General features: G+C 41.6%; 1 protein-coding gene across 1 annotated transcript in view; it reads left to right on the forward strand.

The window, feature by feature from the left end:
* The first annotated feature begins 235 nt into the window (after positions 1-235).
* plxdc1 (plexin domain containing 1) overlaps positions 236-24,412 on the forward strand; it is a 112,851-nt gene continuing 88,674 nt past the window's right edge. The window contains exon 1 of the mRNA XM_024006917.2: positions 236-692. Within this exon, the coding sequence (XP_023862685.1) occupies positions 617-692 (76 nt within the window). The 5' untranslated portion in view covers positions 236-616. The remainder of the gene's footprint in view (positions 693-24,412) is intronic.

The following is a 24,412-nucleotide window of genomic DNA, read 5'->3' on the forward strand; positions in this document are numbered from 1 at the left end:
GTGTATTTTAAACATGACAGATTTTTTGAGAGACTGGATCCACACATGTTCTGTAGCACAGTTCTATGTTTGACTAGTTTGTTTTTGTTTTGACGGACGTCCACAGGAGGGTGCCATGTGCCTGGCAGCTACTGTGGAAGAAATATATAAATATTTCTATGTAGGGTAGTCTCAGCCCTGCTTCTAAATCAGAGCAGTGCTCAGGAGAGGGAGAGAAAGCGAGAGACACGGAGTGAGAAAAAGGAGGGAGGGTGGCCGAAAACTAAGAGAGGAGAGCGAGAGACGAGGAAAGGAACAGAAAACGTTCACAACTGCATCACCTCATCATCTGTTTGTACTGTTTGTCAACTCTTCTTTTACCATGGCTACAACATCCCAGGATTTAGAGTAAGGAGGAAACAAAAACAGAGTGTGAGAGAGAAAGAGAGAAAGAGAGGAGAGAGAAAAAGAAAAAGCAAGAATTCTTTGCTTCTAAGTCAGAAAGGAAGAGTGAGAGTGAAAGGAGAGAGAGGAAAGGTGGGCGAGAGGAGGAGTAGGCACCCTTTCCTTGAAGAAGTAAGAGTGCAAGGGGAAAAGGAGAGAGGAGGAAGGAGGGAGCGCACTCTACTGTGTGGACATGGGGTTGTATGCTGTTCTGTTGATCTGTCTATCCCAGGCACAGTTTGGGAGAATTTGGGCGCAGGAGCGAACAGGTAAGATCTCAGCTTGTATCACATGAACACACACACACACACACACACACACACACACACACACACACACACACACACACACACACACACCTGAGGTAAATAGTCCCAGAACTAACTTCCCCCTGTCGAAATACTGTGAAAGTGTGTGTGTGTGTGAGAGAGAGAAAGAGAGAGTAAGAGAATGTGTGCGTGCGTGAAAGAGATTTGTTTTCGATACATGGACAAAAGTTTGTATATGTGGCCAAGCCTTAGTCTTCTGAACATCTGTGCAAGCTATGCTAAAAGGCTAACAGTCCTTTCGACACTTATCTCTGTGAGTCAGAGGACACACTTGAATGCACTGTGATGGATTTGATTTTATACCCACTCTTTGTCATCATCACCGGTCGTGTGTGTGTGTGTGTGTGTGTGTGTGTGTGTGTGTGTGTGTGTGTGTGTGACCCGTGTCGTGGTGTGTGTGTGGTGGTGTGGTGTGTGTGTGGTATTTGCGTGAGGTGAAAGTATGTTATGTGTGTGTCTGTGTGTGTGCAAACACCTTTATGTCTGTTCAACCACATCCCAGTGTTCGCCTGTGGGTGTGGGTGTGTGTGTGTGTGTGTATTTCAGTACTCCTTGGAGATGCAGTATTTTTAGCAGCCACCGTTCTTCCACCGCTCCTCCTCCTACAATCAGTGCTGCTCTAGATTCACTGCCCTCTCCTGTGGTCCCCCTCCCTCTGATCAGGGGCCCAGCTCTGCAGTGAAGAGCCCAGCCCAGAGTGGCCCCCCTGGGCCCCCAGTGAGAAGAGACAGACCCCAGCCCCATGTGCCCACCACAGGGGGCCCATATCGCAACAGCAGAGCCTGGCAAGAGAACAGTGCTTTCCCCTTGGATGAGGAGGTCGTCATGCCTCATGAAGTGTTCCTCGATCCTGGTCGTGGAGAACCACTGGATGTACAGCCTTGTAGTTCCATCACTCTGACACACATGATTTAGATATTGTTATCGAGGGCTTGATGTGTTGATGCAGGGGTGCTAATGCTCGGCTGGAACATAAGCCTGCGCACCCTGTAGGTATACCCAGGTCCATGATGGAAGAACTGGCCTAATGTTAAAGGAACATCCACAAATCAGTTGTTTTTGAGATGATGGTGAGACTACAGGATAAAGGAACATTAGAGCCCTCGAGTCACATTGCTGGCTCTGGTGGACACTAGCTTGAAGTGCTTTGGAAGGTCAGTTAGGTGTCTCGGGATTGAGAATAAAATAAAATGACGTAATTGACAAGTCTAGACAACCTGGGAGGTGTCAAGAGTCCTCAAAAGGTTCTCAAAGATCAGCTATGACTTTGTGTTAAAAATGAAGGACTCAAATCGAAGTGGACATTGGTGAACTTTCATCCGTCCAGTTGTTGCCGATGAGTGAAAGGAGTTAAGAAAAGGAAATATGTTTATCTAGCACTCATTTAAGTAGCCTAAACTGAGCATTTGCAGACTTGGCACAAACTGTCTAAGCACGTGAGTACCGAGCACACCCTGATCGTGTGCAGACCGAGTACAACCAGAGCGTTTTTTAAAACGAACAACGATGAAACGCACCAATTGTGGTTAAACAGCCATTTTGCTGTTATCATCATCTTTTGACTGTATGACCATATGGATCTGAAGCTCTGAAGCTCAATCCCTTGTCTGCAGCCTCTGGCAAATACAGGCAACCTGGAACACACTCAAGATGTTTGTCATTCTCTGTGGGCACATCGGTGGTTGTAAATGTTTGTTTGTAGTGTTTTACTTCCCTTAGGGTTCTATATAATGATGGCATGAGGATTTCATATATTTTGGAAAGGGAAGAATGTAGCATGTGAGTTTACCATTGTAGAATGACTACATGTAATGCAACTCTCCCTGAGGTAATTTGTCTGAATGACAATGTGTTCTAGGTCACTTAACCTGGGGTGAGTTTCCTGAAAGATTCGTAGCACTAAGACCATTGTTGGTCCATTGCCTAGAAAGTACTTAAATGATTTGCTGTGACAAATCGTKAAAAAACTTCACTCAGGGCAAGGAAATGATTAAGATTGGGTAAAAAAAKTGGGAAACTATCCCTTTAAGATGATCTCTGTGCTACAACGTTTCTGGGAAACTCACCCCTGATTGAAGAAAAGTCAATAAAAACATAGTAGTGTTAAATACAGCCCTTTGTAAGACAGCAGTGAATCCAACTCATATTAACTCTATTGCTCCCTATAAACTATTACAGGCCCCACTCAATGAGGGTTTGGCCACAGAGTTTTGAAACCCAGAGGCCCAAAAGACCGATACTTCCAGGAATGCCTCGCAAAGCAGACTCGACAGACTAGGTTTTGGGATTTGGAAAGTCAATGAGAGAAGTGAAAAATTCATCCMTATAGTTGTTCATTTTCTGCATAAAAAACAACTATATTTTGATGATGTGACTATTGACAATCAGTTTTTTGAAAGTCCTATATCTTGAAAACTTAATTGCTGACATGCAGAGTAATAATACCCTAAAATAAATAAAAATATAGGTTTTGTGGATTATTCCTTTAAATAGAGGAACATGGTATTACTCCAACTTTGTGAAAGTGTGAAATTGACATGTTTTCATTTGTGTCAAAGGATTGCCTTTGATTTGACTGCCTGGAAATGTGCAGTTCAGTACGACATGACCGTTAGACCCGCTGACGTGTTTCTACTCATGAGCTTAGCTAGCTAACATCGCTTACAAATGTGATCAAGGATTTATATTGGAGAAGCAGTTTCTGTTGCCTGGCTACCCAAACTCCAAACAGTACGCCACGCCCACAGACGTTAGTTTATTCTCTGCAATGAGTCTGGATCTGAGTACCTCCCCAACGATTTCTAGAATGAAAATGTTCTAACCATTCTGATTGGCCCCAGAATCCGATGGGTTGGGCCAGAGCCAGGACACACTCTGATTGGTTAGAGATGATCCAATCGATGATGACTTTGTTTTGTACAAACACCCCTCATTTTGACGTCACCACAAATGACTTCAACGATGGCAATCTCAGACTGAAGAATGTAGCGAACATAGAGCAGCAGAAGAATATCAGTTTTAGTCGTCAGGCAACAGTTTTTAAGCATCTTCATATTAAACCATCTTTGGTTTGGCATCAGTATGCCATTATGGAAAAACCACACGAATGTGACCTTATGTGAAGTTAATGTGATAACATGTGACAACATGTAAAGCAACATGTGATAGCATGAAACTACACCTGACAATATGTGAGCACGTATGAGAACATGACCTTGTTAAATAAATGTGACAACATGGGGATGTCAAATTTTAACGTGATAACATGGAACTACACACATAACAACAGGTAATATGTAAAAACATCTRGTGAAATAAATGTGACAATTGTAACGTGATAACATGAAACTACACTTAACATACTGTATAAGCACAGTGGCGGTTCTAGCTTGTGTGGCCCCACAGAAAAAGCACCGTAACTGTAATTTTTATTCAGACATTTGGAACAACACAAATAAATAATCATAGTAATCATAATCATTTAAAACTATATAAATATATATACAAAAATAAGAGTCAGAAATATCAAAAAGAAATAACAAAAACAAATAGATACAAATTGTAGTATATAAATACAAATAAAAAAGAGAATCGAATTATTACGCTATTACCCTAATGCTAACAAAAAACACACAAATAAAACGAAATTGCACAAATCCTATATCACAAAAATACACAAATAGAATAGCACACTTATAAAGAAGAGAACCTGATTATTACACTATTGCACTTCAAACAAGAAACACACAAACTAAATTGCACAACTAAATGCATTACTAATTGCATTAGTACTGTACAAAGTTAGAGGTGCGCTATTTGATAGATTCCCCCGCTCCCCCTACCTCGGGCTTCCAGTGGGGAGACCTCAGGTCAACCTACCCCCACCCCCCTCCCCATCTCGTACTTCTGAGTGGGAGACCTTCCCAGGAAGTAGCCTGCCTAGCTCATAAACAAGAATCAGGACACCCACTCCGACCAGGTTAATTGACCCACAGTCCCACACGGTGACATGATATCATTGACTTAACGTGCAAATGAGCGATAGAAAACCGATCACGCAAATGTCACCATTCGGAATATTATTATTTCAATTTCTTGTGCGGGTGCCCGATGCCGCCCTGGGTCCCCATGTCGCCGATGCCTAAATCCACCACTGTATGAGCACATGTGAAAACACAAATTTCAACATGTGAAGTCAGGGCCAGGGGCACATATTGTATGTGTATTCATAGCTGCAGTGAGAGATGGGAGTAACGAAACAGATTCAGATAGAATTAAAACATGATTTAAAAATCATATTACTCCTATTTCCATTTTAAGAGAAAAGCTCTTCTCTATGTTATGATATGTGCAACATAAAAACCTTTATCCCACATACAGCCGCACCCCTATGACCTTTCACTTGTGAAATCATGTGAAACCAGGTTTTTGGAACACTTCACGTGAGATTTCACGTGAAATTATGTGGGTTTTTTTCCGTAAGAGTGTATTTGCATGAACAGAAGCCATATTTGTTTCAGTCACAAGGCCACAGTAATTATAATGAGGAGCAGTCCCCCATAAACACTTTGCTCCACCTCAAAGATAGCCATCTCCTTTTATTAAAAATAATTTCACTGACTTAAACTCTGGCCGTCCTCCCTTTCTTTGTCTGTCCACAGGGGTTTGAGCATGCGTGTCTGGGCAGAGGAGATGTAGTCATTATTTGTGTGCGTCTGTAAGTTGTTGTTCGCATMACTTAATTCCCTAATAATTCCACCACCTGTACACGTGAGGAAACCATGAATAAGGTCTAGCAAACCTACCGGTTCCAGGTGGAAAAAGCATCTACTTAATTTTTTTCTGATAGAAATAACACTATTCTCTATGCACAGCTAGGTAATGAGTAATCATTTGGATAAAGGAATTGTAAATATAAATTACACTTCTTTTAGATCTATTTTTACCTTATAATCGCTGGAGACAAATGTGAAACCAGTCATATGGCAGCAAACTGAAACATATCAACATATCAACTTTCCCACAGTAAAGTTTATGAAATGCTGTGCCATTATGCAGAATTTAAATTGTACAGCCTTTTAACTTGGAGAGATCGGCGCTGTCAAATGTCTTAATTATAGACTACTCCGACTTTCTCTGTTTCCTATTTCTATCATGTTAAATATTACCCACTATCAGTATTGACTGTCAGTAGGCCTAATAACAACACGTATTCAACTGCCAGTTTACTGTTAGTTCCCTTCAGTTGGTATAGCCTCTATTATTATTCCATTTAATTACATTGTTTAGTTTACCTTCACAGTTCCATGGGTAGTGCAATTTATAGATAAGGAGATAGACTACTATTGTACACTATTCTTCCTATTATAAGTCTATGTACACTAATCTTTCAACAGTACCATGGGTTAAAGAACTACAGTTGAAGTCGGAGGTTTACTTACACTTAGGTTGTTCAACCATTCGGTTAAGACATCTACTTTGTGCATGACACAAGTAATTCTTCCAACAATTGTTTACAGACAGATTATTTCACTTATAATTCACTGTATCACAATTCCAGTGGGTCAGAAGTTTACATACACTAAGTTGACTGTGCCTTTAAACAGCTTGGAAAATTCCAGAAAATGATGTCATGGCTTTAGAAGTTTCTCATATGCTAATTTACATCATTTGAGGAAACTGGAGGTGTACCTGTGGATGTATTTCAAGACCTACCTTCAAACTCAGTGCCTCTTTGCTTGACATCATGGGAAAATCAGAAGATATCAGCCAAGACCTCAGGAAAAAAATTGTAGACCTCCACAAGTCTGGTTCATCCTTGGGAGCAATTTCCAAACGCCTGAAGGTACCACGCTCATCTGTACAAACAATAGTACGCAAGTATAAACACCATGGGACCACGCAGCCGTCATACCGCTCAGGAAGAAGACACGTTCTGTCTCCTAGAGATGAACGTACGTTGGTGCAAAAAGTGAAAATCAATCCCAGAACAACAGCAAAGGACCTTGTGAAGATGCTGGAGGAAACAGGTACAAAAGTATCTATATCCAAAGTAAAACGAGTCCTATATCGACATAGCCTGAAAAGCCGCTCAGCAAGGAAGAAGCCACTGCTCCAAAACTGCCATAAAAAAGCCAGACTACGGTTTGCAACTGCACATGGGGACAAAGATCGTACTTTTTGGAGAAATGTCCTCTGGTTTGATGAAACAAAAATAGAACTGTTTGGCCATTATGACCATCGTTATGTTAGGAGGAAAAAGGGGGAGGCTTGCAAGCTGAAGAACACCATCCCAACCGTGAAGCACGGGGCTGGCAGCATCATGTTGTGGGGATGCTTTGCTACAGGAGGGACTGGTGCACTTCACAAAATAGATGGCATCATGAGGMAGGAAAATTACGTAGATATATTGAATCAACATCTCAAGACATCAGTCAGGAAGTTAAAGCTTGGTCGCAAATGGGTCTTCCAAATGGACAATGACCCCAAGCATACTTCCAAAGTTGTGGCAAAATGTCTTAAGGACAACAAAGTCAAGGTATTGGAGTGGCCATCACAATGCCCTGACCTCAATCCCATAGAAAATTTGTGGGCAGAACTGAAAAAGTGTGTGTGAGCAAGGAGGCCTACAAACCTGACTCAGTTACACATGCTCTGTCAGGAGGAATGGGCCAAAATTCACCCAACTTATTGTGGGAAGCTTGTGGAAGGCTACCTTAAACGTTTGACCCAAGTTAAACAATTTAAAGGCAATGCTACCAAATACTAATTGATTGTATGTAAACTTCGGACCCACTGGGAATGTGGTGAAAGAAATAAAAGCTAAAATATATCATTCTCTCTACTATTATTCTGACATTTCACAGTCTTAAAATAAAGTGGTGATCCTAACTGACCTAAGAGACGACATTTTTACTACGATTAAATGTCAGGAATTGTGAAAAAGTGAGTTTAAATGTATTTCGACTTCAACTGTAAATGTGGCAATTTTCATAAATAATCAAACCAGGATTTTCTTTATTTTGTTCGTAAAGGCTCTCCAATCCATTTTTTTTTTTATTATTCACAAATACTTTCCTAACCCTAAATAATCTAAAAGACCAGAGTATTATTAAATGTACCAATTGTTGCTGAAACAGAGACGAATATGCATATATTGAGGTGGCGTTCTTTCAATGACCCCTAATATTCTGAACCCATTCTGTCAATATATTCTATTGAATCTGTTGACAAATTTCGAACTAAAAGGTTCGCCATATTTAAGGGGATGGCTTAAAGATAAATGTACTGAAAACCCGGTTGAATGAAAACCCCATGAGAAAATATGTTGGCCAGCAAATGGGAGGGTTGAATTACATTTATTCAGCGTGCGCAAGGGAACCATGCATGCAAAGCCCGTTTCGCACCTTCATAAGGTAAGTCCGAATACCAACTACTGAGAAGTGCGTAGCAAAGGCGTTAAGAAATGCGTAATCTCCTACGTTTGGAATCGGGACCCAACAGTATGAGCGCCATCCATTAAGTCAGCAAAAGTAATTTATTGTTCATTAATGTATTGGAAAAAGCTTAAAGTACGAAGTCCATTGACTGATGTCTCCCTGCAAAAGAAAGTACATAAGTTATATGCAGCTATAAGAAAAGGGGCAGTGTGGATTGCCTTCATTGTCATTCATTTTGTTGGATGAAACTGAACTTAGACAGCTTGAACTTCGGTGCATTCAGCATGGAGTATGGACGTATTGGCTCATGATAATGCTGAGGCTTGTGAGATAACTGTGGATGGATGATATGCTGACAGAGAATGGGGAAAGAAAATAACGACAGTGAATAGTTCAATTTGAGAGACTCAGGAGATGGATGACAGTGTATTGTCCCATACAAATACTGTTAATAATGAGTGATTATGACGCTTAATTAAACTACATAATTTAGTGAGATAATTATATTGTCTTGATAAGGGAGTAAATAGTAGCTTCACTTGATGTGGGTTTATTGACGCTAGGCCTACTGATCTCTCTGTGTGTGTGTGTGTGTGTGTGTGTGTGTGTGTGTGTGTGTGTGTGTGAGTGTGTGTGTGTGCATGCATGCGTTTCTGAGCATGTTACCCAGTGTGGATGATTTAGGGATTTGGTCTTACCAGTGTATTATATAGGCCTATGTATCTGTACTGTACATATGTGGCTGATGACGCTTGCCCTACATTGGCTTCTTTCCTTATATGTGTTTCAAACACCCACCAGATTTACAAGGTTGTTGCCGCAATGCAGGCACTCCAGAGGGATGTTCTAGGGCAGACACATCTGCCTTTGTCGTAGTGTTATCTCACATAAAGCAATGGTGCCGTCCTGTTCCAAAGGATCTATAGCAAACCTGGGTTCAAACAGTATTTGTTTTGTTTCAAACTATGCACTTGATTGAGCTTGTCTGGTACAATGGAACCAATGGAATAGTCCCAGAAGTGCAAACTGCAAACCCTGCCCATCTGACACGCAGGCAGGTTCAATCGAATGCTGAAAGTATTTGAAAGAAAATGGATACTAATTTAACATAGGTCTGGTGTAGAGGGGTGCACCTATTGTAAGACATGGATGTACTGTGCAGTATATAGGCCTGTCATCCCATTGGTTGCCTTTAAGATGTGCTGAGATTTGTTGGATCGTTGAGGGAGACACACTGATGGAGCAAGACCCAGTGTGTGTGTGTTTTGCAGAACAGTGTTATGACAACTGTCCAGTCCTTGAGTCACTGTCCCTCTTCCTCTATCTCTCTCTCTCACCCTCTCTCACTCCTCCTCTTCGTCCTCCCTCCATACTCGGACACCCCTCAGCTAAGTCCCAAATGGCACCCTTTTCCCTATATAGTGCACTACTTTTGACTGGTCAAAATGGCACCCTATTCCCTATATAATGCACTACTTTGACTGGTCAAAATGGCACCCTATTCCCTATATAGTGCACTACTTTAGACTGGTCAAAAGTGGTGCCCTATATAGGGAATAGGGTGCCATTTGGGATGCGGCCCTCATCTTCTCAGCAGAGATAAATGCAGCCAAATTGACCCAATTAAACAGCTTTGATTGTGAAGCGTCAGAAATAGATCCTCTTCCGCTGTTGCAGTGAAATCAAACAAGACCCCTTATTAGAACCACCTCCCCCCTGTGTATGTTTCTCGCTCTCTCTTTCTGATGTTCTCTCTCTTTCACTCTAGCTGTCTCTTTTTCGACAACATCCTTTCTTTTCGACAGCGTCGAGGTCCACGTTGGAAACAAGTGTATTAATTAAGGGAGTGGCCGCGTGACCAGGCTCAACACGCCTCTTCCCGAAAGCTAAACAACCTTAACTTCTGTGCATATGCTACTTTATGCAAAAAGCCATTTACATCGCTCCGCTGCTGTTTCCCCCTCCCTTCCTGTTCTCCATCACCCCGTGTCTTTAAAACTGCTTTGTCTGTTGTAACTGCAAATGATATGATCAACATTTTGTACAAACTTTTCTGTCTGTAGTTACTGTAATAAACAACATGATCAACAGCTTTGTACAAACTTCTTCGGCTGCCCAGAGGCGGAACTGTATTGAAGACTATTCCTCTTCCGATGACCTGATTGGACTAATTGCTCCAAATTGGTGCAGGCCACGCCTTGTTCCAATACACCTGTTCCCACACCTGTTCTCACTTCCAAATCACCACTCCTAAGCCTTTTCTCACCACCCCATATAACCACCATCTCCCCTTCTGAACACGAACAATACTTTCATGTGGATGCCATGGGTGGCATGTTCTCCCTTGTTTGCAGGAAAATAATAATAAGTGAGTGCCTTATTCATTGGAGAATGTAACATGCTGATGTTAGAGATCCTTGCAATGGCTCCAGTTTGTACGCTACTGTCATTACCTGAGTACACTTATTGTCCCTATTGTCAGTAGTTATATCCTTTTTGTTATCTTTCAGACATTTCAGCTTATAATCTTCACCTATAGGTTTTGGCACGGTCAGTCACGCTTGACGCTCTGTTTATCTCCCGTTTTGTATTTCCTCTGTGGAAACGACCTCAAATTTGCAGGTGAGACAGCGGTGATTGCTAAGGGGGGGCCACGACTCAGGAATGGCAGCCCACTGCTGGTGGTGCGGGTGGTGTTTGCTCGGGTTTAGGGGTTATGGCTGGGTTGGAGTAGTGCTGTGTACTGGACCTTGAAGGGGTGTATGGTTCCTGTAACCTCAACTGTGCAAACAGTGCCGCATGGTCCTGACAACTGTTCTCCATTAGTTTTAAACAGTGCTTCGTGGGTTTGTAATGTTTTAACCATTTTCTGCATATGAGCACATATTTGTGGTCATTGTAAATATGCAAATATGTGTCTGGAACAGTAGCAACAGAACGAAACACATCAACAGCAGGACTCGATCTATAAACCAGTCTAAATAACAGGTTGTGCTGACAAAAAAAACGAAACGTAAGTTAGCGACCTAACAGCTAGACTTCTTCAGAATGTACCACGTCTCTGGTGAGCACAATGGAGAAAGGTAATATTGTTTAGAAAAGAGATGCGTGTCCGCTGCTGCTAGTCTAGCGAACTTCTTGGATGGCAGCCATGTTTGTTAAACAAGCAAACTTTCATCCCAGATTGTTTATTTGCATCTTACAGTGAATTGCAAAGTCAAAAGATGGCTGCGCCCCATTGCCCGTAAAATATTAATTTAGTTTGGGCACTTTTTAAAGGATATTATACGTCTTCTATCTACTTGTTAGTGTATATAAGAACTGGAGCACATGGCTTGACAAGTTGTTTACAGTTTGACAAAGCAAATAATGTTATCACCTCACAGATCATTGCAAATGCAAGCCTACTGCCTAACCATAGCGTGAAAGTTAAACAGGGCTGCCAGACTTGGTTGAAACCATTTGTAGGGGGATTCATTTCAGTTCTGGGGAAATGCAGTGAATGTTACTATGATGGGGGATTTATCAATACATTGGGGTGGGGAGGGCAGGAAACAAAGTTTGTAAGCTAAATAAAACCCCTGGAAAGGGGGGGGGTCTGAGCTGGCGACCCTGAGTAACGATAGTTACAATCTAAGTTGAGTGAACAAACCATTTTGTTATGACATCCAGAAAGCATTYTATGATGTCAAACATGGCACCATGCATAGCTGGCATTTAGCTCAGTACAACCTTCCAAAAATTATTTTACACACGTGTCCGTTACAATCTATACAAGAATCAAAATACATGTTTTGTCACCATTATTTGAAAATGTGATTAAAACGGAATATACATTATGCTCCATACTGTACATGGTGTGCTACAGTAGAAATGACAACACGATATACAGAAACTATGACAATGTAATAAGGCACTTACTTTGAATGGAACGCACACATGTCCAAAGTTGTTATTAGTAAAGATGCAATGCGGGCGCCAGCCGGTAAATATGCCAGGAGGAAAAAGTTTGCAAGTTACAGTGCATTCGGAAAGCATTCAGGCCACTTGACTTCAATATTTTGTTACCTTACAGCCTTATTCTAAACTTTGAGTTTTGTATCTAAATCAATCTACACACAATACCCCATAATGACAAACCCGTAAACATTCTTTAAAAACATACCTTATTTACATAATTATTCAGACCCTTTGCTATTAGACTCAATTGAGCGCAGGTGCATCCTGTTTCCACTGATCGTCCTTGAGATGTTTCTACAACTTGATTGGAAACCAGCTGTGGTAAATTCAATTGATTGGACATGATTTGGAAAGGCACACACAGATACTTTACACAAATCACATGGGGATTGGATGAGGATATGGATTAGTAGTTGTGGTTTCTACAGAGGGAATACAAAGAGGAGAAAAACAATAGGGGTGCGCCGATCTCGTCATACTCATATTTGTAATCATATCTGTTTCATCACACCTGCAACTCGTAATCGGATTTACTCGTCATCTAAAAAACAGAAGTGCGATTTTAAATGCCAGTAAGCCTATACCCCAACTGCGTATGACTGCACTATCAATCCAAGCACATTTCAGGGCACATCTGTATGTTTCTTTACTCTTAGTTGTTCCAAGCTAAGAAACAATCCCGACAGCTGAAAATGCACGTGATTTACTTACTTAGTCCTATTCAATTATCAACGAAATAGGCTAATAAATAATGCATGGCTGGCTACTGCTGACCTGCATTTATGCCAGACACAGATTTAGTTGAAGGTATTCACTCGCCCCATACTTTAAGTCAACGTTTATTGGTCGCGTACACAGATTGCAGATGTTATCGCAGGTGCAGAGAAATGCTTGTGTTTCTAGCTCAAACAGTCCAGTAAAAACACCTAGCAATACGCATAAAATCCCGAAAGAAAGAAATTAAGAAATATCAGAACGGGCAATGTCAGTCCAGAATGTGTGTGTGTGTGTGGACAGTATAAGAACAGAAAAGGTGTACAGAAGTAGTTATATAGGATGAGCCATGACTAGAATACAGTGCATTCGGAAAGTATTCAGACCTCTTCACATTTTGTTACGTTACAGCCTTATTCTAAAATTTGATGAAAAAAAAAAAAATCTTAATCAATCTACACACATAATTACAAAGCGAAAATAGGTTTTTAGACATTTTTGCTAATGTATAAAAAACAAAAAACACCGTATTTACATAAGTATTCAGACCATTTGCTATGGGACTCGAAATATAGCTCAGGTGCATCCTGTTTCCATTGATCATGATTGAGATGTTTCTACAACTTGATTGGAGTCCACTTGTGGTAATGTAAATTGATTGGACATGATTTGGAAAGGCACACACTTGTTTATATAAGGTCCCACAGTTGACAGTGTGTTGTCAGAGAAAAAACCAAGCCATGAGGTCGAAGGAATTGTCCGTAGAGCTCTGAGACAGGATTGTGTCAAGGCACAGATCTGGGGAAAGGTACAAAAAAAATGTCTGCAGCATTGAAGGTCCCCAAGAACACAGTAGGTGTGCAGCAACGCTCCCCATCCAACCTGACAGAGGTTTATCATAGTGATTTCAGGAGCAACATCTAAACAGAATGATATGCCCCACCAACATTAGACAACTATACAGAAAACCTTGAAATTGCTTGAATAAGTACATTAAACAAGTGATTAGAGAAGAGTCAGATTAACTGAAATAGCAGAGCAGGTGGCTATCTTTTTCTAAGAGGTGTATTAAAAGTAATGAATGTGTAGGGGATGCTACTTCTGAGAATGCTACAGGCTTTCTTTGTGGTGCAGCAGAAAGATCAGCGTACCCCAGGTGGGTTCATATTGAAAAAGCAGCACTTAGTGATCATGTCAAATGTAATCATCTTGCCACTTCTTAAAAATGTTTTTTTTTTAACATTATTTTAGCTGAACAGGACCACCACACAATGTCCTGAAGACTGTTAAAATGAATGTCCTGAGCGTGTTAAATACGTCCTAACATGGTCCTCAGTGACATCCTGGTAACTTACAGGAACTAGACTAAGGTCCCCCATAGAATGTTTTCTTGGTACAATCACGCAATGTCCTAGCGACAAGTAAAATGAGTCCTGAGAACGTCCTAAAACAGTATTGACATGGTCCTCAGCGACATCCTGGTAACTTAGAGGGAACTACACAAAGGTCCCACAAACAGCGTTCCTTTGGGACCATTATGAAATGTCCCAAGGATGACGTTCTATCAGAACCAAATAGGAACCTATTCGTAACGTTCCCTAATGGACGACATAAATAGCTTCAGGTAGTTTGGGTCCTGAATGCTGATTGGCTGAAAACTGTGGTATATCAGACAATATACCACAGGTATGATGCAAAAATACTTGTCTACTGTTCTATTTATGTTGGTAGCCAGTTTATAATAGCAATAAGGCACCTTGTAAATGTATCAATTTCCGTTTTGTCCTAGAACTTGGCACACCCATAATAAACAGACATGTTACTTTACTGACTTTATTGTTCCCTTGGGGAAAATGTATTGCAGTATCATGTACACATTTTAAAATGGTGTTTAAGAAAATAACCAAACAAAAGGACAATATAAATTCATGACCGTTATATACAGTATGTTTCTCATGGTTCGCGCTTGGCCCCTTAATTCCAGTGAAGATACAGTTTAACGCTACACAGACATTCTAGTTTAACGCATACAATGACATTCTAGAAGACTCTGTGCTTCCAATTTTGTGGCAACAGTTTGGGGAAGGCCCTTTCAGCATGACAATGCCCCCATGCACAAAGCGAGGTCCATACAGAAATGGTTTCGAGATCGGTGTGGAAGAACTTGACTGGCCTGCACAGAGCCCTGACCGAACACTTTTGGGATGAATTGGAATGCCGACTGCGAGCCAGGCCTAATGGCCCAACATCAGTGCACGACCTGGCTAATGATCTTGTGGTTGAATGGAAGCAAGTCCCCACAGCAATGTTCCAACATCTAGTGGAAAGCCTTCCCAGAAGAGTGGAGGCTGCTACAGCATCAAAGGGGGGACCAACTCCATATTAATCCCCATGATTTTGGAACGAGATGTTCGACGAGCAGGTGTCCACATACTTTTGGTCATGTAGTGTATCTCTCATATATAGGACAGACTCTTCAAAACCTTGTTCCTTATGATATATTTCTTGACTTTCTGGTTTGCCATTTATGCATGTGTTATTCAATTCGATTATATGGGATACAGTGGCATAAAGTACTTAAGTAGTACTTTAAAGTATTTTTACTTAAGGTGTTTTTTGGGGGTATCTGTACTTTACTATTTATATTTTTGCCTACTTTTACTATACTACATTCTGAAAGAAAATGTACTTTTTACTCCATACATTTTCCCTGACACCCAAAAGAACTCGTTACATTTTGACAGGAAAACAGATCGAGACAAAACATCACAAATCAATAGGCGGGGGGCTATGTATCTTTGTAGATAATACTTGGGCCACGCAGTGTAATGTGATTGAGATTCTAGTTGTATTATTCAGGCCATTCTATCTACCACGCGAGTTTGGACAGATCACCGTTATTCTGGTCTATGTGCCTGGACCTAACAATAAAGAAGCTGCTGACCGGATTACAGACGCTGCGTTTTCACGATCAACTGACCAGCCAGTATTTGCTTGGGGATTTTAATACGCTCTACCGCTCCTCGCACCTCCCCACTCTGCAACAGTACGTCACCTGTCCAACTCGCTCAAATTGTATCCTGGACCAGTGTTATGGCAACGCAGAGGATGCATACAAGGCAGTGTGCAGAGCACCCATCGGGAAAGCAGACATAACGTTATCCATCTCCTACCGAGATACAGGCAGCTGGTGAAACGCAAAACAAACTGTAGAGAAATCCATTCAGGTATGGACAGAGGAGAGTAGGGAGGAGCTCAAGGATTGCTTTGACGTCACAGACTGGGAGGTATTCTTTGACTCGTGCAGGGGTCCCCACGAGATGACCGACAGCATCATATCATACATCCAGTTCTGAGAGGATACTGTCATTAACACAACTGTCAGAGTATTTCCCAACAACAAACCCTGGGTGTCCAAGGACTTGAAAATGTGCCTCAATGAAAGGAAGTTTGCGTCCCTGAAAGGAGATACTGATGCTGTAAAGAGAAATGAATTCCGGTCAAAAATGTTGAAAGCTAAAAAGGACTTCAAGGATAAAGTGGAGCAGAGGATCTGTCCAGCCAATCCAAAACAAGCATGAGAAGGGCTTAATGCAATGATGGGAGGAGAAAGGAAAAGAGAGAACAATAACATAGCAGACTGTTCATCCTTTGTAAACGACCATAACTGTTTTTATGGAAGATTAGATACCGTCGATTTTTAAAGACTATTGTAAACAAATATGAGAGCATCCCCAAATCCTCTCCTGTCAGAGAACGAGGTGGCTTTAGGCTTGTCACATATTAAGCCACATAAAGCACCGGGCCCAGACGAACTACGGAGCAAAGTACTGAAGGTCTGCGCCAACCAGCTCAAGGGAGTCTTCACACGACTGTTTCAACTCCTGCTGAGCACCTGTACAGTGCCAAACTCCTGGAAGGTGTTGACCATTGTACCAGTGCCTAAGAAGGCAGATGCTAAATCACCAAATGGCTTTTGACTTGTGGCCCTCACGCCCCTTCTGGCCAAATGCATGGAAAGGGGTGTGTCCTTTCACCGCTGTTGTTCTCTATCTACACTAATGAGATGAAGATCCAAGGAAACAATGTGAGTCTTTTCAAGTACACGGATGACATGGCTCTGGTAGGACTTTCATTTTATTTTATTTTTATATTTTTTAGACGCTACGTCAGATGGGGACAGCTATTTTAAACAGACAAACAACCTTCAAGAATGGTGCCGGTCAAGTGCCCTCCACATCAATGTTGAAAAGACAAAGCCAACGCCTGTTTTTAATCAGGATATTGAATGGTTTTGGGATTAGACAGGATGTTCTGGAGAGGGTGAACAGCAGCTTGGTGGAGAGCATCCTCACCTTCAATATGACAGTCTTGTATGGTAATCTGAGGGTGGAGCGCATCCTCACCTTCAATATGACAGTCTTGTATGGTAATCTGAGGGTGGAGCGCATCCTCACCTTCAATATGACAGTCTTGTATGGTAATCTGAGGGTGAGGAGCAAAAGCAAACTCACCAGAATAGTAAACACAGCCAGCAAAGTAATTGGTTGACCACAGGCCCATTCGAGCAGTCTGTTCCACAAAGCAACCAAAAAGAAGGCAATGGCTGTCATTGGCGACCCCTTTCCAACCTCAGTTCGAGAGGCTTCCCTCTGACCGGCGCTTGAGAATGCGTTCAAACATTAATTCGTTCCTTGTGCTGTTATATCAGTATACGTACTTATCTATCCAGTGCAGTTGGGAAAGCGGTCGGTTGTGAGTGAATATGTTAATGTCCTCTGTTTAGTGTATGCAACATGATGGACTGACTGGTTTGAATGTGTATGATGTGTGAATGTATGGGATCCTTTTAATGGAAGGTGATGCCAAAGAAAAATGTCCATCCTGGACGGACAATAACATTTGATTATATTCTTTACTCCGTACATTGTTGAAGCACCTATGGCAGCGATTACAGCTTCGAGTCTTCTTGGGTATGACACTACAAGCTTGGCACACCTGATTTGGCGAGTTTCTCCCATTCTTCTCTGCACATCCTCTCAAGCTCTGTCAGGTTGGATGGGGAGTGTTGCTGCACAGCTATTTTCCGTTCTCTCCAGAGATGTTCGATCGGCTTCAAGTCCGGGGTCTGGCAGGAACACTCAAGGACATTCAGAGACTTGTCCCGAAGCCACTCCTGCYTCGTCTTGGCTGTGTGCTTAGGGTCGTTGTCCTGTTGGAATGTGAACCTTCGCCCCAGTCTGAGGTCCTGAGCGCTCTAGAGTAGGTTTTCATCAAGGACCTCCTTGTACTTTGCCTCGATCCTGACTTGTCTCCCAGTCCCTGCTGCTGAAAAACATCCCCACAGCATGATGCTGCCACCACCATGCTTCACCATAGGGATGGTGCCAGATTTCCTCCAGACATTACGCTTGGCATTCAGGCCAAAGAGTTCAATATTAGTTTCATCAGACAGGGGAATCTTGTTTCTCATGGTTTGAGAGTCTTTAGGTGCCTTTTAGCAAACTCATAGCGGGCTGTCATGTGCCTTTTACTGAGGAGTGGCTTCCTTCTTGGCACTCTACCATAAAGGCCTGATTGGCGGAGTGCTGCAGAGATGGGAGAACCTTCCAGAAGGACAACCATCTCCACAGAGGAACTCGCGAGCTCTGTCAGTGAGACCATCGGGTTCTTGGTCACCTCCCTGACCAAGGCCCTTCTCACCCGATTGCTCAGTTTGGCTGTGCGGCCAGCTCTAGGAATAGTCTTGGTGCTTCCAAACTTTTTCCATTTAAGAATGATGGAGGCCACTCTGTTCTTGGAGACCTTCAATGCTGCAGAAATGTTTTGGTACCCTTCCCCAGATCTGTGCCTCGACACAATCCTGTCTCGGAGCTCTACAAACAATTCCTTCGACCTCATGGCTTGGTTTTTGCTCTGACATGCACTGTCAACTGTGGGACCTTGTGTGTGTGTGTGTGTGTGTGTGTGTGTGTGTGTGTGTGTCTGTGCCTTTCCAAATAATGTCCAAATCAATGGAATTTACCACAAGTGGACTCCAAACAAGTTGTCGAAACATCTCAAGGATAACCAATGAAAACAGGATGCACCTGAGCTCAATTTCGAGTCTCATAGCAAATGATCTGAATACTTATGTAAGTTATTTCTGTTTTTTTATTTGTATAAATGATCAAACATTTCTAAACCTGTTTTCCCTTTGTCATTATGGCGTATTGTGTGTAGTTATTTAATACGTTTTAGAATAAGGCTGTAACGGAAGAAGTGAAAGGATCTGAATACTTTTCGAATGCACTGTACAGTCTCTGCTGACCCTTATTTGTAGATGAGGTCTACAAGCTTATTGTCCAAGAGAACACTCAGATATTTGTACTCGTCTACAACCTCTGTCCTGTCTTTTTGGTAGATGCTGCAGAAGTGGGTGTTGTTCAATTCCTGAAATCTATGCACAAGGTGTCAAAAGCGTTCCACAGGGATGCTGGCCCATGTTGACCCCAATGCTTCCCACAGTTGTGTCAAGTTGGCTGGATGTCCTTTGGGTGGTGGACCATTCTTGATACACACAGGCAACTGTTGAGTGTGAGAAACCCATCAGCGTTGCAGTTCTTGACACACTCAAACCGGTGCACATGGCACCTACTACCATACCCCGTTCAAAGGCACTTAAATCTTTTGTCTTGCTCATTTACGCTCTGAATGGCACACAATCCATGTCTCAAGGCTTCAAATCCTCCTTTAACCTGTCTCCTCCCCTTCATTCACACTGATTGAAGTGGATTTAACAAGTGACATCAATAAGGGATCTGAATGGCATGGCTCCCAAAGTTTTTATATTTATTCTCGGTAATACCGATTACCCCACCGAAGACTGCATCAGATGACCTGGCTTCCACAATCACCTGACCTCAACCCAATTGAGATGGTTTGGTGTGAGTTGGACCGCAGAGTGAAGGAAAAGCAGTCAACAAGTGCTCAGTATATGTGGGAACACTGTCACGCCCTGGCCATAGAGAGGTTTTTATTTTCTATGTTGGCTAGGCCAGGGTGTGACTAGGGTGGGCATTCTAGTTTCTTTATTTCTATGTTTTCTATTTCTTTGTTTGGCCGGGTGTGGTTCTCAGAGGCAGCTGTCTATCGTTTGAGAACCATAATTAGGTAGCCCTTTTGTCCACCTGTCTTTTTGGGAAGTTTACTTTTGTTTAGGGCACATAGCCTGTAGCTTCACGGTTTGTTTTTGTAGTGTTTGTTTTGGTTCGGCGTCATTTTTATCAAATAAAGAGAAAATGTACGCTCACCACGCTGCACCTTGGTCCAGTTCTTTTAACGGCCGTGACAAACGCCTTCAAGACTGTTGGAAAAGCTTGTTGAGAGAATGTCAAGAGTGTGCAATGCTGTCATCAAGGCAAATGGTGGCTAGTTTGAAGAATATAAAATATATTTGGATTTGTTTAACACTTTTTGGTTACTACATGATTCCATATGTGTTATTTCATAGTGTTGATGTCTTCACTGTTATTATTATACATTGTAGAAAATAGTAAAAATAAAAACCCTTGAATGAGGTGCCCAAACTTTTGACTGGTACTGTAGAAGAGCTCACCAACATCCAAGACTAGCGATACATTGATTCAGCAAACAACCCAGCTGATGATCTGACTAGGGGAAAGATTTTATCAGAGCTCTCTAAACCAAGCACATGGCAACATGGCAACATGGCCCTCCTTTTCTACCCCAGTCTCCAGAGCAACGGCCCAAAGACTATTCCTGAGCCATCAGAAGATCAATCAGAGGTCAAGAAAGCCTTCTTCTGTGGTACAGTGACGTTCAACCCTCGTGCTGAAGATGTAAGCATACACAAATCCTATCAAGAGCTCTTAGATGCTGCTGCTCAAGTACAACACATTATCAACCATTTAACCGCAAGTCCCTCTGCAGCAGACTACCTTGATGCAGAGCTAGATCTACTCAGAGAAGCCCAGCTGGACAATTGTAGTGAAGACTTGGCATGCCTACAAGCCCAGGAATCGCTCTCATCCACTAGCGACATACTCTGCTTAGATCTGCAGCACCTCGGGACTAATTCCGGTGGGAGGGATACTAGTCACAGCGACAGGATGGATGACTCCAGGTACTATCGTCCTAGACCCCTGCCATCCTGTCACAAAGCTAATCATCCAGAACTACGATGACAAACGGAACCATCCTGGGACCTCCCAGCATCCCGTCTCCACCTATACAAGCCAGCCTTCTGTTCCACAGGGATGGATCGCTTCAGACCCTACAACATTAAGCTTGACAGTAAAATGGAAAAGAAATGTGCCATAATGTTCAAATGCTTGACTACTCGGTCTGTGCACATGATTCCTTTCTTGTGAAAGTATTCAAATTAATACTTGTAAGTGCTATCCTCTGGGGATGCAATGAACATCTTTCTGTATGTTTTTACCCAAATAAATTCAATTTGATTTCAATTAAGTCCTTTATCTCGCTCTCTCTTACTCCTCCCCTCTTTTCAGATATTTTGTCTGGTGTGATCTTTCTTTGTCTTGGTAGCCTGGTGGAACAGGCCTGCTTTTGCTCACATTAACATTTCAATGTGAGCGCAGCAGTCAGTATGCTTGACCAGGCTAGTCTTTTGTTACATCCATTAACACATATCTGGACATTCTGGCAAAAATGGTCTCAATAAATATAGTTGTCGGTTGTGCACATTCTGCACTCAGGAATGGCTGTGTTGGCCAACCTCCCTCGACAAATGATTTTGTTTAAACTTTACATTCCAACGCCATAAGTACAGGCTATATTTAGGTATACTACCTCACATCATATGTTTCTGTAGAAAGAGGGAGAGACAGTTGGTTTTTCAACATAATCAGTTTCATTCCTACACCATAAGTGGAGGCTATATATGACCTAACATTATAGTTTTTGTATACCTTTAAGGAGAGAGAGAGAGGTAGGGAGAGAGAGACACTCGTTCTGCCTCCCTGGTTTGGAATCACTCCTGCTATTTCCTCCCCGGTGAGGGCATAGCGTCACTAGAAAGAGTGATCCAGCCAAGCTTCTCGTGTATCCCCCTTACCCTCTTCACCCTCTGTGTATTTTGTAATAATATATTACTACCTTGACTCAAGCTTATAATGTCCATGTCATAGTTAAATAACCCAGCTCAAATAAGAATTTAGTTTCTATATTTGTCAGTCCCCAAAGAACTGCCACTATATTGTTTGTCTAATGTGATAGATGAGTTTATCGCAGATAAACAGAAAGCCTATCTCATCCCTCTCCATATGACAGTCTGTTTATATAACAATTTCTACTGATCGAGTTACTTTGTAAATGTGGTTTTGCCGTAGTAAAATGTACACAACACAGTAAGTCACGATGGAGCCATTAAATTCCTCAAGCAAAGCAATGGCCAGAGTGAACATGAAAACGTAACCATCTGATGTGTTGACCAGATGACATAACACACACATACATGCGCATGCACATACTCAGACACAAACAAACACACACAGGAATTGGACAAATTCCAAGTATGTTAGATGCAGGTATTAAGTGRTTGTAATTCTTCTGACTGTGTGAACTTGAAATATGAAAAGAGCATCAAACAACTCTCCAGAAAACATTCGAAACACTAAGCTCACCGTAAAGCATTGCWCATCAAATGTTAACTCTGATTATTTCACCATTGAGTAACTTGACTCAAAAAACAACTCAGTTAAAACAGTTGTTCAAGGTTWTATATTAGTCAAACACCTCAATCCTGGTCTTAATTTCCACTTTTAGYTGCAAGAGTGATATGTTTTTAATTCTTAATTTCCTACTTTTAAACCCTCCCCCTGAAACAGAACTGATAGGTGGACTCAGAGGTGCTGTGATGTCACGATACCTCTCAAGGGCGTTTTCTTTCTTTCTTTCCTGTAATTACCTCTAATTTGAGAAAAAATGATCAAAATAGATATTTTGTACACAAAGAAAATCAATTCGGGGTCAACCTCTAAATATTGCTCCTAGTGTTGATCAAAGCTCAGAACACTAATCTTATCAAACAAAAGATGCGATTCAATATAAACATCTCCACATGGCTTATCTTCCCTATAGGCATACATTCAAATGCAATAAAAAATGCAAACAATACACTTCTAAAAATGCAATACGTTTTTGTTTTGTCGCTGATACCTACGTATCAGTGCGATACATTTGTCATATTTCCCCCTTCCAAGGCTATAACATTACAATTGTATAGCTAATAGGCTGTGTTTGTAGATCGACCTGAGGTGAATGAACCTACAGCAGCCCGGGGTATTTTTTGCTTGTTTTTGTAGTTCTTCAAATAGCATTTTTAAAGTTTTGTAATTGTATAGAAATGCAGTGCAATAGGCACGTTAGCGTTAGCGAACAAACCAGCAAAATATATTAATTTTCACTAACCTTCATAAACCTTCCTCAGATGACAGTCCTATAACATCAGGTTATACATACACTTTATGTTTCGAAAATGTGCATATTTAGAGCTGAAATACAGTGGTTATCCATTATGCTAACGTAGCATCTTTTTCACAGAATGTGCAGATATTTCTATTAGACTCTCACCTATTCTGACCAAATAGCTATTCATAAACATTTACAAGAAATACATGTTGTATAGGAAATGATAGATACACTAGTTCTTAATGCAATCCCGCCAGTGTTAGAATTCTAAAAATATCTTCATTCGACATAAGGCTTATGTTATAGTGAGAGAGTGGCCAAAACCTGGGCGCAAAACTACTAGTACACAGTTCGACAGATATATGAAATAGCATCACAAAATAGGTCCTACTTTTGGTGATCTTCCATCAGAATGTTTGACAAGGGGTCCTTTGTCCAGAACAGTCGTTGTTTGGATTTAGAACATAGTTTTTCCCTCTTGAATTAGCAAGCACACTGGCCACAAGTGGCGCGAAGCTCTCCAACGTCAACCAAACACAGAACAACGCAACACGCCTAACGTCCCGAAAAAAATTCAATAATCTAATAAAACTATATTGAAAAAAACATACTTTACGATGATATTGTGACATGTATCCAATAAAATCAAAGCCGGAGATAGTAGTCGCCTATAACAACAGCTTTTCAGAAGGCAATTCCAGGTCCATCTTCGCGCTTTCCAGAAAACAGAAAATGGATGACTCGTCGTGCCAAGAGGATTTATTCCACCTCAGACCAAGATAAACACTTCATTTCTTCTCTCACTTCCTCTTGACATCTAGGGGAGGTGTATGACGTGCATGTATACTCATACGTATCATGCCCATTTATAGGCAGGCCATTGAACAAAGCATCGATTTCAGACTTTCCACTTCCTGGTCAGAAAGTGTGCTGCCAAATGAGTTCTGTTTTACTCACAGACAAAATTCAATTGGTTTTAGAAACTAGAGAGTGTTTTCTATCCAATAGTAATAATAATATGCATATTGTACGAGCAAGAATTGAGTACGAGGCCGTTTAAATTGGGCAAGATTTTCCCCCAAAGTGAAAACAGCGCCCTCTTGTCTCAACAGG

Source organism: Salvelinus sp. IW2-2015, linkage group LG18, assembly GCF_002910315.2.
Source record: "Salvelinus sp. IW2-2015 linkage group LG18, ASM291031v2, whole genome shotgun sequence".
Classification (NCBI taxonomy): Eukaryota; Metazoa; Chordata; class Actinopteri; order Salmoniformes; family Salmonidae; genus Salvelinus; species Salvelinus sp. IW2-2015.